Source organism: Belonocnema kinseyi, chromosome 6, assembly GCF_010883055.1.
Source record: "Belonocnema kinseyi isolate 2016_QV_RU_SX_M_011 chromosome 6, B_treatae_v1, whole genome shotgun sequence".
In the NCBI taxonomy this organism is placed as follows: Eukaryota; Metazoa; Arthropoda; class Insecta; order Hymenoptera; family Cynipidae; genus Belonocnema; species Belonocnema kinseyi.
In genome coordinates this window covers 1,712,179-1,726,454 of record NC_046662.1, presented here as the reverse complement: position 1 = coordinate 1,726,454, position 14,276 = coordinate 1,712,179, and the positions used below count along the sequence as shown (strand labels likewise).

The 14,276-nt window shown below is 27.5% G+C and overlaps 2 protein-coding genes across 2 annotated transcripts in view; one reads left to right on the top strand and one right to left on the bottom strand.

Moving 5' to 3' along the window:
* LOC117174464 (ATP-dependent RNA helicase SUV3 homolog, mitochondrial) overlaps positions 1-4,711 on the top strand; it is a 38,201-nt gene extending 33,490 nt beyond the window's left edge. The window contains exons 10-14 of the mRNA XM_033363615.1: positions 308-456; positions 543-664; positions 749-790; positions 875-954; positions 4,502-4,711. Of these exons, the coding sequence (XP_033219506.1) occupies positions 308-456; positions 543-664; positions 749-790; positions 875-954; positions 4,502-4,606 (498 nt within the window). The 3' untranslated portion in view covers positions 4,607-4,711. The remainder of the gene's footprint in view (positions 1-307; positions 457-542; positions 665-748; positions 791-874; positions 955-4,501) is intronic.
* An 18-nt stretch (positions 4,712-4,729) lies between these two features.
* LOC117174621 overlaps positions 4,730-14,276 on the bottom strand; it is an 11,501-nt gene continuing 1,954 nt past the window's right edge. Inside the window, exons 2-3 of the mRNA XM_033363870.1 lie at positions 11,099-11,924; positions 4,730-5,425 (exon numbers count right to left, since the gene is read on the bottom strand). Of these exons, the coding sequence (XP_033219761.1) occupies positions 4,785-5,425; positions 11,099-11,924 (1,467 nt within the window). The 3' untranslated portion in view covers positions 4,730-4,784. The remainder of the gene's footprint in view (positions 5,426-11,098; positions 11,925-14,276) is intronic.

Below are 14,276 nucleotides of genomic sequence, written 5' to 3'. Positions count from 1 at the left end.
TGTTCTAGAATCGTTACAGATCGGTTGTCACAGCGTTCTGGATCTGTTAAAGATTTGTTATACAACATTTGTAATCAAGTTCTAGAATTGTTCTAGAAATGTATCTGTTCGGCTGTCACAACATTCTAGAACTGTTACAGAATTATTTTAGCGTATGGGGGATGACATAGTTACTTGCATGTTCGTAACCTATTACTATCCTGTTCTAGAACACGTTCTTTTTTGTTCTAGAACAGTTACAGATCTGTTCTGTAACCATATTTGCTGGGTTGGAAAGTATTTTTGCCAAAGTTGAATGTATTTGCAGTATGCGCGTCAATACAGCAGAAACGACTACATTTCAGCCCAATGGGTTCAACAAAATATCGGCTGGCCCTTGGCAACTCCGATGAATATTCAGGACCTTATGAACTTGGAAGCCATATTTGATGTCCTGGATCTCTATCTGTGGCTCAGGTAACTAACCAGGCTGCCAACAAAACAACTTCCTTCACACTCATCCTTTCATTTTTTCATCCCTTCATTTTTTTTTATTTTCTCAGTTATCGATTTCAAGATCTGTTTCGCGATTCACCTACAATTAGAGAGATGCAGGCGGATCTGGATATCATCATCCAAAACAGTATCATCGCCTTGACAAAGTTACTCAGGAACACGGAAGAGGGTAATTTTTTTTTCATTCCATGATTTTTCATCATCTCAACAATCTTGAACTTTGTAATATGGAAAATTAAATGCAAAATTACAGGTATAGTGAGCAAAGACCCTGAAATACTCGACTTCGCTCAAGGTAACGAGAGACAAATTTTTCAGTAAGAATTAAAATTCTGACCTGTATAGAAAACAATGAATAATCTTTATTTCTTTCTTGAAGGAAAAGTATCGGAATCATTGATAGCTCAAGGTCGTCTGACCTTGGACATGCTTGAACAACTCCACAAGGAATGGGCACAAGTAAGAATTTAATGTCAACAAATTTATCATCACTCATCAGGGTGGCGTCTCGGCGGAAAATTTCAAATTTCCGCTCATTTCTCTGTTTTTTCCGATCAAGTTTTTTTTACTTCCGTGCTCAACCAAAAATAGTTCAATTTTCAGTTGGAAAAATTGATTTTCGACAAAAACAAGGATTTTCAAGAAAATAATTCAATTTTTTAGGTAATAGCTGAATTTTTAACTAAAATTAAGAATTTCCAACTGAAATAGTTGCATTTTCAATCATGAAAAACATTAATTTTCAATTAAAAAGATATCTTGTTAACCTAGACTTAAATAATTAAATTCTAACTTAAAAAAAATTAATGATCCATCAAACAGATGAATTTTCAACTGAAACTATGGAATATTTAATTTGAATAAGTTAAATTTTCAATTGAAAAAATTACTTTCCACAAAAAAAAAACTAACTTTAAACAACAAAAACTAACTTTAATAAAAAGTTACATTTTAAAATAATTTGATGAATTTTCAAATAAAATTGTAAATATTTAACTAGAATAGTTGAATTTTAAACCAGAAAAATAAATTTTCAACTGAGACTATGGAATATTTAATTGGAATAAGTTAATTTTCAATTTAATAAATTACTTTCCACCAAAAAAATTTAACTTTAAAAAAACACTGTTGAACTTTAAACGGGAAAGACTGATGAATCTTTAAGAAGAAGAATTAAATTTTTACCAAAAAGTTAAATTTTCAACTAAAAAGATTAATTACTTACCAAAATCAACGCATTTTCAACTAAAAAAAGGTCATTTTTCAAACAAAAATTAAATAAATGTTCATTCTGTTGAATGCTCAACAAACGAGGGGAATTTTAAACTAAAATGATGAAATATGAAATTTCAATAATAGTTTTTTCAGTTAAAAAGAAAAAATTATAACCCAAGAAAAAAATGTTCAAGAAAATACTTAAATTTTCGGCTAAAAATCCTTTTTATTGAAAGGAAAAACAAGTTTTCAACCAAATAGCTCATGTTTCAACCAAAGAATTTAATTTTTAATTGATATGGCGAATTTTCAAAGAACAAATTAATTTTAAACAAAATAGTTTAACTTTGAAATAAGTAATTTTATTTCCAAGCTAAAAGATGAATTTTCAACTAAAATTATAAATGTTTAACTACAATACTTGCATTTTTAAACGAAAAGAGGAATTTTTAAACAAGCATAATTTACAAAGAAAAAGATTAATTTTCAGTTAAAAAAGATATATTTTCATCCAGATGGTTGCATTTTGAACTAGAAAAGATCAATTTTAAATAAAAAATGCAATAGTTGAATTTTTAATTGAAGAAATTAATTTTCTCCTAAACAGATTAACTTTCAATTAAAGTAATTAATTTTCAACTTGAACAGTTGAACTTTATACCAAAAAGATGAATTTTCAACCACAAAGATTAATTTTCCACAAAAAAGAGGAATTTTCCATACATTACATACATTTAAAAACAAAAAAAATATTTTAAAAAAAGTTTAACTTTAAAAAAAAAAATATCAATTTTCAAACAAAAATAAAATGTTTAAATTTTCTGTTAAAAATCTAATTCTTAACAAAGCAAAAAAAAAATAATTTTCAGCAAAGTAGTTAAATTTATACTGGAATAGTTAAAGTTTTAGTTTAAAAAAAATCATATTTAACATAGTAGTTACATTTTCAACCAGAGATGAATTTTCAATTCACATGATGAATCTGGAATCAAAAAAAAAAAAAAATCAAATTTTATCAAAAAAACTAAATTGGAAAAAAATAGTTACATTTTTAAACAAAGTGGAGAATTGTAAAATAAAATTGTAAATATTTAATTGGAAAAGTTGAATTTTTAATTAGAATAATTCAATTTTTAATTAAAAAGATTCATTTCAACCATGGAGATTCATTTATATATAAAAAAGATGAAGTTTCAATTTAAAAATATGATTTTTCCATTAAAACTTGAATAATTAAATTTTTAGTCACAAAATGAATTTTTTACAAAAAAAAAAGAAAAATGAATTTCTCTGGAATAATAGTTACATTTTTAGTTTCAAAAACAAAATAATTTTCAACCAAAAAAGAAACAAATTTGAACAAAATAATTAAATTTCGACAAAAAATTTCGTTTCATCCAGTATAGAAGTTTTAATTAAAATGGTGAATCTTGAACCAACAAAATTAATTTTCACAAAAAAAAGCTGAATTTGAAAAAAAATAGTTACATTTACAAATTAAGTGATTAATTTAAAAATAAAAATGTAAATATGTAACTGCGAGAGTGGAATTTTAAACTTTAATAATTGAATTTTTGATAAAAAAGATTCATTTTCAACCAAGAAGATTCATTTCTAGAAAAAAAGACGGATTTTCAATTTTAAAATACCATTTTTGCATTAAAAATTGAATAATTAAAGTTTTAGTCACAAGATGAATTTTTTACAAAAAAAAAAGCATTTTTATGTAAAATTATGGAATATTGCACTGGAATAATAGTTACATTATCAGTTTAAAAAAGAAAATAAATTGCAAAAAAAAAGAAACAAATTTGAGGAAAATAAGTAAATTTTCGGCAAAAAAATGTCCTTTCATTCAGAAATGAATTTTTAATTAAAATGCTGAATCTTCAACCAAAAAAAAAAAAAAATTTTAACAAAAAACCTTAAGTTAAAAAAAAAGTTACATTTTCAGAAAAGTGATGAATTTTAAAATAAAATTGTAAATTTTTAACTCTGAGAATGATATTTTAAACCGAAAAGATGAATTTTTAAATTTAATTTTTGATTAAAAAAATTTATTTTCAACCAAGAAGATTCATTTCTATAAAAAAAGACGGATTTTTAACTAATAAATATCATTTTTCCACTAAAAATTAAATAATTAAATTTTTAGTCTCAAGATGAACTTTTTACGAAAAAAAAAATTTCCATATAAAATTATAGAATATTCGACTGGAATAATAGTTACAGTTTCAGTTTAAAAAACAAAATAACTGAATTTTAGGCAAAAAAAATGTCATTTCATCCAGAAATGAATTTTTAATAAAAATGCTGAATTTTGAACCAAAAAAATTAATTTTCTACAAAAGAGTTTAACTTTTAACCGAATAGTTGAATTTTCATCGAAAAAAAAAATTACAACAAACAATGAATAAAATCTGCTATTAAATATTTATTTTGAAAACACTACTTCAAATCTAAAAAGTACTTCAAGTACTTTCTTTATCTAAAATTTGGAAGATGAAACTTTAAAAATGTGACGAATTCTTATTTGGGAACAGGATTTTTTAAAATTTCTTTTTCTAAATCTGAATGATAATTCTTTTAAAAAATTCCCGTTCCAAGTGCAATTATATTTCTTTACGGAAACTCCCTGTCCTAAAATAAAACGAAGACTTGAATTTTACTGCGATCAGGAGTAAATTCCCGGTCAAGTCGCCACCCTGCTCACTCTTCTCAAGGCTAAGAAACCCTAAAAAAAAATATTTTTAACAACTCCTACCTAATTAAAAAACGAAACATTTTTCAGAAAAATCAGAGCGTCTCAGAAAAGTTGATAAAAGAAAAGGCGAAAAAACCGAGGACAACAAAGCTATCAGAAACGACGACGAGAAGAAAGCCAAAAAAGTCTTGAACAGTGTTTTCATTTCAATGACCTTGAAAATAGAAATCACACTTCTTGACCTTATTATACATAAATAAAAAAATTAAAAAAAAAAAAAAAAATCAGGAAAAAAAACGTCCCAAACGTAGAAAATTATCTCTTGTAACATAATATATTGAAGCTAATTGAATATATTGGTAAGAATTTTCTATTTTGTCTTTGCTGCACTTGCTTCCTCAGTCACTTGAAATTGTTTCACGGTTTTTTGGAAGATGTTGGAAAACTCGCGATCCGTCTTAATTCTGCTCAAGTACCTCCTGACAATCGACAATGGCGGGAGATTCATGAACTTGTTTAGCAGCATATATTTGTACATTTCTGGCGATTCTCTGTGCAGGAGTAAGCAGAGAAAAATCCAGGATCTGGAAAACTTGGCAACGTTCTCGTCTCCGTAGCTCTCCAATTTCAGGCACTCCTTCATCATCAATTTCTGGATTTTGGGAATCCTGAGAAGATCCACGGTCTCGGAGAGTAGACCGACCGTTTTCGGGGGCAAGGGTGAGGGCGAGAGTCGATCTGGCTGACAGTTGTTGGATTTGAATCGTTCACTGACAACTGACTTCTCGAGAGACTTGATCGTCGTTTGCTGTCTCTCGACGAAGCGCGACTTGCGAACTGAATATGTACTCTCCGTGAGAGCGGAGGACTTTCGTTTCCTCGAAGAAGTCAGGGAGGCGCACTTTGAACACTTGGATAATCCGTTGTTTACGATTAAGGGACAGGACGCGTGTCGCCAGTTTGTCCCTTCGTAAAACGCTTCAATGTTCACGAGATTCCTGGATGGATTCCCTGCAAAAGATTCAACTGATTAGATTTATGGATTATTTTCAACAATTAGAGTGGACATCCCAAACTAAGAGCAGGTGTCGCCGCCACTTTTTCCTTCGCATTTTTGCAACTTTGGGACGCCATATTGGGGCCGCCATTTTGAATTTTAAGAAAAAATCGAACTGGGTTTTTTAAAGAAAAAATAAGAATCTTTCTTTAAATATTATAAACAAAAGTAATAACGACTCTTTAGCCATTTAATGACTTCTTTTTATGAGTTTTCAACATTTTTGCAACTTTGAGACGCCATATTGGGGCCGCCATTTTGAATTTTAAGAAAAAATCGAACTGGGTTTTAAAGAAAAAATAACAATCTTTGTTTAAATATTATAAAAAAAAGTAATAACGACTCTTCAGCCGTTTAATGACTTATTTTTATGAGCTTTCAACATTTTTGCAACTTTGGGACGCCATATTGGGGCCGCCATTTTGAATTTTAAGAAAAAATCGAACTGGGTTTGAAAGAAAAAATAAGAATCTTTCTTTAAATATTATAAACAAAAGTAATAACGACTCTTTAGCCATTTAATGACTTCTTTTTATGAGTTTTCAACATTTTTGCAACTTTGAGACGCCATATTGGGGCCGCCATTTTGAATTTTAAGAAAAAATCGAACTGGGTTTGAAAGAACAACTTGTTAGCTTTCTTTTAAGCTGAAAATATTTATTTTTTTTTTGCTTAAAGTATGTGATTTTTTCTCAGTTATTAACAACTGACCCATGATTTTGATAACTTTGTGCCGCCACATTAGATCCGCCATATTGGTTTTCACAAAAATGTGCGAACATTTTAAGCCAAAAATGATTCCAGAAAGTCGGGGGGGATTTCAGAGAAAACCTGACAATTAGGGAATTTTCGGAAAAATAAAGTTTAAATTAATTTGTTTATTATGGTTAAAGATCGCAAATATTTGGTTGGAAATTAATTTCTTTTGGTTGAGGATTCAAACTATTTTTGGTATAAAATTAAAATCCTTTTTAGATGAAATATCAAATATCAAATTTAATTTAATTTTTAAGCATAATGATTAATTTTCAGTGAACATTCGAATTTTTTGGGGGATATTTAAGCTTCTTGGTGAATAATTCCTCCTTTTAGTTGAAAACTCCTTGAAAAATACAAATATTCGGTTGAAAATTTACATTGTTTTTATTGAAAATTAGGTTTTTTTTACAAAAAAATTCAATTATTCTATTTTTTTTTTTAGAAATTCCTCTGTTTTGGTAGAAGAGTACTCTTATTAGTTGAAACTTCATGTTTTTGGTTAAAAATTAATTTATGTGCTCGAAAATATAACTATTTTCTTGAAAATTTGTTCCTTTTTTTGGTAAATATTTATTTTTCTAACTGAAAAATTAAGTACTTTGTTTTTGGTAGAAAATTGATCTTTTCAATTCAAAAACCACTTCAACAATTCTATTTTTTGTTAAGAATTCATTTCTTTGGTTGAAAAAAATGTTTAGTTAAATATTTTTTTTATAGAAAATTCAAATAAAAAAATTAATTTGAACAAAAAAAAAAAAAGAAATAGTTCACTTTTCAGTATAAAAAATCATTTTGAACCAAAAAGAGAAAAATTGAACAAAATACATCAATTTTTTACTAAAAAGATCAATTTTCAACTAAAATATTAATTTTTGTCTAAAAAAAATCTATTTTTTTACAGACTGATTACATTCTTAACCAAAAACTTAATTTTGAAGCAAAATAAAGGAATTTGCAATAAAGAAGAATAATTTTCTAAAAAAATAGGACAATTTTGAAACACCTAGTTGAATTTAAAAAAAAAACAATAAAAGGGTAAAATTTTCATGGAAATCAGTGCATTTGCAACTAAACAAAAAATTATTGTATTTGTAACAAGAAATTAAACAGTTTAGTTTTCAGTTAACAAAATAATTTTTTTTTAAATTTGAACAAAATACATAAATTCTCAACTAAAAAAAAATCAATTTTCAAACATATAGTTGAGTTTTAAACTAAAAAAATCAACTTTTAAGAAAAGAAAACTTTATTTTACAGTTTAACTATAAACTATTAATTATAATTCATATTAAAAAACTGTTTTTGATTTATGAACCCTCTCAGTCTACACTAGGTATTTTTACCCGGACGATATTTTCAGCTCGGTATATATTTGTTTCAGTTTTGTGAGAATGTTTATAATTATATTTTGGATTCATCCTATTAATTTTATAATATTCATTTTTATGAGACTTTCAGCTATAGTTTAAAAAATAAAAAATCGCGATATGTTAATATTAACCAGAGATATTCAAGTTAAAAGAGATTCTTTTTGATGATACGAATTACCAATATTTCTTAAACAATTTATTTATATTCAAAATGGAAAAATTTTCTATTGTACATCTTCAAAATTCAATTACGTATTTAAAAAATGAATAATTCTCAATTCTATATTTTCAGAATTCAAGCTTTGAATGAATGAAAACTGCTGAAACTACTGAAAAGAAATATTTTTGTGGTAAAAATACAATCTAACCGAATAATTTTATAAAAATTATTTATAGCAATAAAAATTGTTTTTGTTTTACAATTGAAATTTCTCTAATTTTGATGAATTAGTTTTGAATTGTTTTTTTATTTGGAGGATTTCGAAGTGAAAACTCTTGACTTTCGATCATCAAAATAAAATAAATATCCATTTTTAATCTTTAAAATCGTATAATTTTAAATTGAAGATTATCTCGATTAAACAGAAAATTACACTCACTTTGTTATTTGTGCTGAAAAATTACATAAACCAGGTTTTAATATGTCTAATACTTGCTTTGCTCCGTTTACTAATATTTTTTTCAAAAACCCACAGGATCAGTACATACTCTTTTTTCACTTGAAAAATCATCCTTTTAGGTTGGAAATTTAACTATTTTGATAAAAAATTAACTTTTTGTCGACAATTAATATTTTTCAGTTCATAATTTAATAATTTTGTAGAAAATTCGTTTTTCGACTTAAAAATTCAACAAAATGGTGAAAATTAATTTGTTTAGATGAAATTTAATTCTATTAACTGATCATTTAAGTATTCTATTTTTGGTTGAAAATTTGTCATTTTTGTTTTGGTTGAATTTTTTTAATTAAAAATTTATCGATTAGATGAAAATCTTTTTTTAAAATTAAAAATTGTATTTTTTTATTGAAACTTCTATTACATTTTGTTAAAAATTTAACAATTTGATAAATTTTTTCTTCTTCTTGACTGAAAAATCAGCCTTGGTTGGAAAGTGAACTATTTTGTTGAACTTCCCTTTTTTTGTTATAATTAATTTTGTAACCGAAAATTTAATTATTCCAGTTATAATTGGAAATTCAACTCTTTGGTTACGAAATTCTGTTTTTTTTTTTCGTGAAAAAATTGATCAAGTTAGTTAAAAATTGATTTCTTTGGTTGGAAATTTAACTATTTTCTTAAGTTAGTTGTCATGCCAAAAGTTAGATATCTGGAAAAAAATGTCTCTATGATTTTAAGCATCAAAATATTAAAACTGATGCCATTTCAAATAAAATTATATTTTCAAAAATATTCAAATTCACGCAAAAAAACATTAATTTTAACCATGTTTTTTTCAACTGGATTTTTTCTGACCGCCACTTCTTTCCAACTTTTGAAAAATGATTGCATTTTAATTAATTACGGCTTATTTCCTCCGGGAAAACATTCTCTACAACTCTACTGTTTCCAATTTTTAAAATACCCAAATAATCCTAAAATATAATTATTTGTTTAAAAAAATATTTTCCCGGAAAAAGCCCTAATTTATTAAAATGCAAATATTTTACAAAAATGGGTAAGAAACGACGATCAGAAAAAATTCAATTGCAATAAACATGATGGAAAATAATTTTTTTTGTGAATTTGAACATTTCTTTAAAAAAATTCTTGTATATTTGAAATGACATCAATTATAATATTTTGATTCTTAAAATCACTGAAAAAATATTTTTTTCAGATATATGACTATTGGCTTGACAACTACCTTACAGCTTCTTTTTTTGTTTTTTTTTTTTTTGAAAATTAATTTTTTAACTGGAAAGTGGAAACGTAACTATTCTATGTTTGCTTACATTTTTTTTAGTTGCAAATTCAATGACTAGATAGAAAATTTATGTATTCTGTTAAAAATGTTTTTTTTTTCTATGCAGAAAATGAATCTTCCCTGTTAAAAAATCCTCTTTTATGGTTGCAAATTTTATTGCTTGGTTGAATTGCTTAATTAACCATTTATATTGTTTGTTGGAAAATCATCAATTTAGTAAAAAATTCCTCTCTGCTGTAAATTCCTATTTTTTTGCACAAAAATGATCTTTTCTGTTTGACATTTTTTTAAAAATTGATCTTTTTAGTTGCAAAATGAACAATTTGGTGGAGAATTAATGTATTTTGTTGAAAACATTTTTTTTTGGAAAAAAATCATTTTCCCTGTCAAAAATTATTCTTTGATGGTTGAAGATTCAATTACTTATTTGAAAGTTGAACTGATTAGTTAAAAAATTATTTCTTTTTTCGGAGAATCATAATTCCAGTAGAAAATTCATCTCTTGCTGCAATTTGAACGTTCTAATAATTCATTTTCTTGGCAGAAAATTAATCTCCTCTCTTGTGAATTCCCATTCTTTGGAAATGTAAAAAGAAAACTTATCTTTTGTTTGAAAATTCGTTTTTTTAATGCTTTTTTTTTGGTTTAAAATTCATCTAATGCAATATTTTCCATGATACTTTTTTTTTTAAGATGGAAACTGCTGAAAAGAAATATTTTTGTGGTAAAAATACAATCTAACCGAATAATTTTATAAAAATTATTTATAGCAATAAGAATTTTTTTTATTTAATTTCCGATCATGAATGATTATTACTTTTACATAATTCAATGGCAAAATCAGTACAAAAATAGTGCATTAAAAAAAAATGCAGCAAATTTTAGTTTAATCCATTACTTTGTTTATGATAATTTTAAAAAATTGAGGAATTTAATCTAGAATTATTTGTTTCGAACGTTAAGTGCACGAGTGGCGAAACGTGCTCCGACATTGGAATGCCCAGCCCAATTGGAAAGAGTTTCTTAACTCTTGAAAGGCATACTGGGTGTAAAATACCCAGCGACTTATTTGCGCTTTAACAAAACATTACCAATTCAAGAAAATGGAACATATGGCGCCAGATTAACAAATGACATGAAAACCTATTTTTCTATGTCTTTTTCAGATAATTTTTATACGCAGTTTAAAATCAATAAAATCGTTTAATCACGCAAAGTACGGTGTTTCATTTTTCATTGAATTGACGCGCCGTATCTCGAAAGAATTCAGGTAACATTTTCAGTAAAAATATTAAAAACTTATGAATTTTAGAATGAGGGAAGTTATTTTTTAAATTTTGTCAACCACTTTAAATTTCAAAAACTGTTATGAAACCTTTTTCGCCTTAAACTAGGTAGATTAAATATCATAAATTAATTTTCTTGTAAAAAACTATCCAATACCATCGGCACGACACACGTTTCAATACCCTTGGGTATAAAACACCCAGTGTGCTCTTTATGTAATTTTACGGAAGTGGGCCCTTTGAGGATTAAATAAAAATGAAAAAAAAAAAAAATGATAGTAAGTACCATCGCAAATTTGCCTCTTGTTAAACTCGTCAATCAATTCCTCGACATCCATCAGAGTCTGTACCTTCAAATTCCTTTGTTCCCTAATCAGATTGTGCATCATCGGATCGAGACTCCTACTTCTGACACTGCAGCGCAAAATCATGTTGGCTTTCAAGAATACCTGCTTCTCAACCACTGGAATTCCACTCTTGTTTATTTTCGTCAGAGAGAAGACGACAGTTGTCCCGTGTCCTCTGGGAATGACGGAAGAGGACCACCCCTTCGGCAAACTAACTTCCGTGTAAATTTCCAACAGATCTTCAAAAAGCATCGTCTCTCTATTCAAGTTTGAGGAACTCTTGAATGCAGAATCATCACTGTCGAGTGCTTCCATCGCCTCCACTTCCGCCGCCTCCACCTCCACTTGCTCCTCACCAAATTCATTAATTTCTTCTATCGAATTCTGACCATTCAGAATTTCATCTTCCTCGAAATCCTCTTGCGTCATCTTGTCTGACGTCAGATTGTAGTTTGTCTGAATCATCTGAGATTCATGGGGTGGAGAGAAGCTCGCGAGATCGTTCTCAAAATAATTCACCGACTCCAGGTCTTCCAGGTCTACAAGTTTGGCCTCCACTTGGTGGGGATTTGTGTCTGTTCGAGGTATGGAAAATGTTTCTCTGCTTCTGCTCGACGGAGGCAGTAAAGGGTCGGAAATGGGAGAAACTGATCTGTTCACTTCGAATTCGGTGTCGCACTCTAGGAATTCGAGATCCTTGTCCTCAGGATCTATTTCAATTTTTGGTATTGCGCCTGGCCTCAGTCGGAATTTTTTGTACTTTATCTAAAAACAGTACGACAATTTTTCGATCAGAGCGAAGATTTATTGCAATTTAATAAGCGCGGGATAAACCTTGTCCCCCTTAACCCTTAATTGTCACTCAGGGTCCATTGGACCCCACGCCTTTTTCAATCGCGAATATTTCTATAATGCGTGCTTCATTTTTTGCATTTTTTTCACTATACTAACATATGCATTTTTTTAAATGAGCAATAGCATATTGTTCAGAAGGCTTTCAGGAACATCCACAATAAGTTTCAGGTAAGTCTATTAAAAACTCAAGAAATTATCCACAGTTTTCTACACCGGGGTACTGTGGACCCCGTGTGACAATTGAGGGTTAAATCGAAAAAATAACAAAAATCGAGAATTTTCGCCCTTTTTTAACTTATTTCTCAGATATTTTGCATTCATTTTGTACTAATCATGAATAAAAATTTGAGACATTTACCCTCGAGTGCTATAAAGGGGTCTCCGGGACCCGGACGCTTTAATCAGCAAGTGTTTATTCCCAAAAAGTTTTCTCATTTGTTGCAAAATATTCATTATTGGGAATTAGAGTTCTGAGCCGATTATATTTATTTGAGAACGGTAACGAGAATGAGAATATTACCGAAAAATAAATTCTCTGAGAATTTATGAGAAACTCAGGATTTATTTTAATTGATAGAAAATTGCATTTTTTTCGCTAACTTTTCGGTTGATAATTCATCTCTTTTTTTTTGAAAGTTTGTCTTTTTTATTTTAAAGTTTACCTGCTTTAGCAGAAATTAAATCTTTTTCTGCTAAAAATGCAACTGTAGAAAACTGTTGAAAAATTAACTGAAATATTTTCTGGATGAAAGTTCCACTTACAAAAAAAAATTTGTTTTTTTATTACAAATTCATCTGCTTTAGTACAAAATAGTTTAAGTACAAAAGTTAACTAGAGTTTTTTTTAGAGAAAATTCAACTTTTTTTGTAATCAAAAATTCTTCTGCTTTTTCCATAAAAATGCAACTATTTGCTAGAGAATTCAACAATTTTGTTAAAAAGTCATCCTTTTTGGTGAAAAAATCGTCTTTTTAATTTAAAATTCAATTTTTTTGGTAGAAAATTATTTCTCGTTAAAATATTCATAGTTTGATCGTGAAAACTCAACTAAAATCATTTTCAACAGAAAATTCAACTCTTTTTTTGAAAATTTATGTTTTTGACTTAAAACTTCATCTGTTTTATAGAAGAAATTTCATTATTTGTATGAAAATGCAACTTTTTAGTTAAAAATCGTTCTTCTTTGCTTGATAATTCAACTAATTTGTTTAAAACATTTGGTTGAATCGCTTTGTTAAGAAATCACTTTTTTTGTTAAAGATTTATATTTCAAGTTGAAAAGTTATCTCGTTGGTCAAAAGTTTAATTACATTGTAAAACTACATTGTTAAATTTCTTTTATTGAAGGCTTATGTCTGGTTCAAAATGTAACTGTTTAGTGGAAAATGCTTCTTTTTTTATTGTTTAGAATTCATTTTTTAACACAAAATGAAACTTTCCCATTTTTTAAGATTGATATTTTTTAGTTATAAATTCGCATTTTTTTCTTAACGAATAATTTTTTAGTTTGAAATTTCCCTTTTCGCCTAAAAATGCAACAGATGCGTGGAAAATTAATTTTTTGTTATACAGTCGTATTTTTTGTTTGAAAACTGAATTTTTGTGAAAAGAAAATTTTTCTTCTGGTTTGAGGGTTCAATAATTTAGATAAACTTTTATTTATTTTTTGAGTGAAAAATCTTTATTTGTCAGAAATTCGTCTTTTGGGTTTTTAAATTCAATTTGTCTTTTTAGGTCGAATATTCAGCTATTATGCTAAAAATTCGATTATTTTGTTGAAAATTCCAGTATTTTGTTACAGAGTTTCTTTTTTCAACACCCAAGTATTATATTACAACAATAGAATTTTCAATAAAAAATTAGGACTTAACAAAATTGTTCAATTTTCAACCAAACAGTTGCATTTTCATCCAAGAAAGGTGTAATTTCTGCTAAAGCAGGTAAACTTTAAAATAAAAGACAAACTTGAAAAAAAAAGAGTTGAATTTTCAACCGAGAAGTTACATTATTACTCAAGAAAGATAAAATTTCTCCTAATATAGATGAATTTACCAACACAATTAAATTTTCATTCAAAGAAGACTCGTGGGGTACGTAACACCCGGTGTGCAATTAGTGAGTAAAAAAGTAATTTTGGGGGCATTTTTAAACATTTTTTTTACATTCTAACGTAAGTATATATATATATAATTAAAAATTTGTCATAAGGACAACCGCAGGATTTTGCCGGGAGCGGGTGCTAATCTGAAAAATTGCACCCGC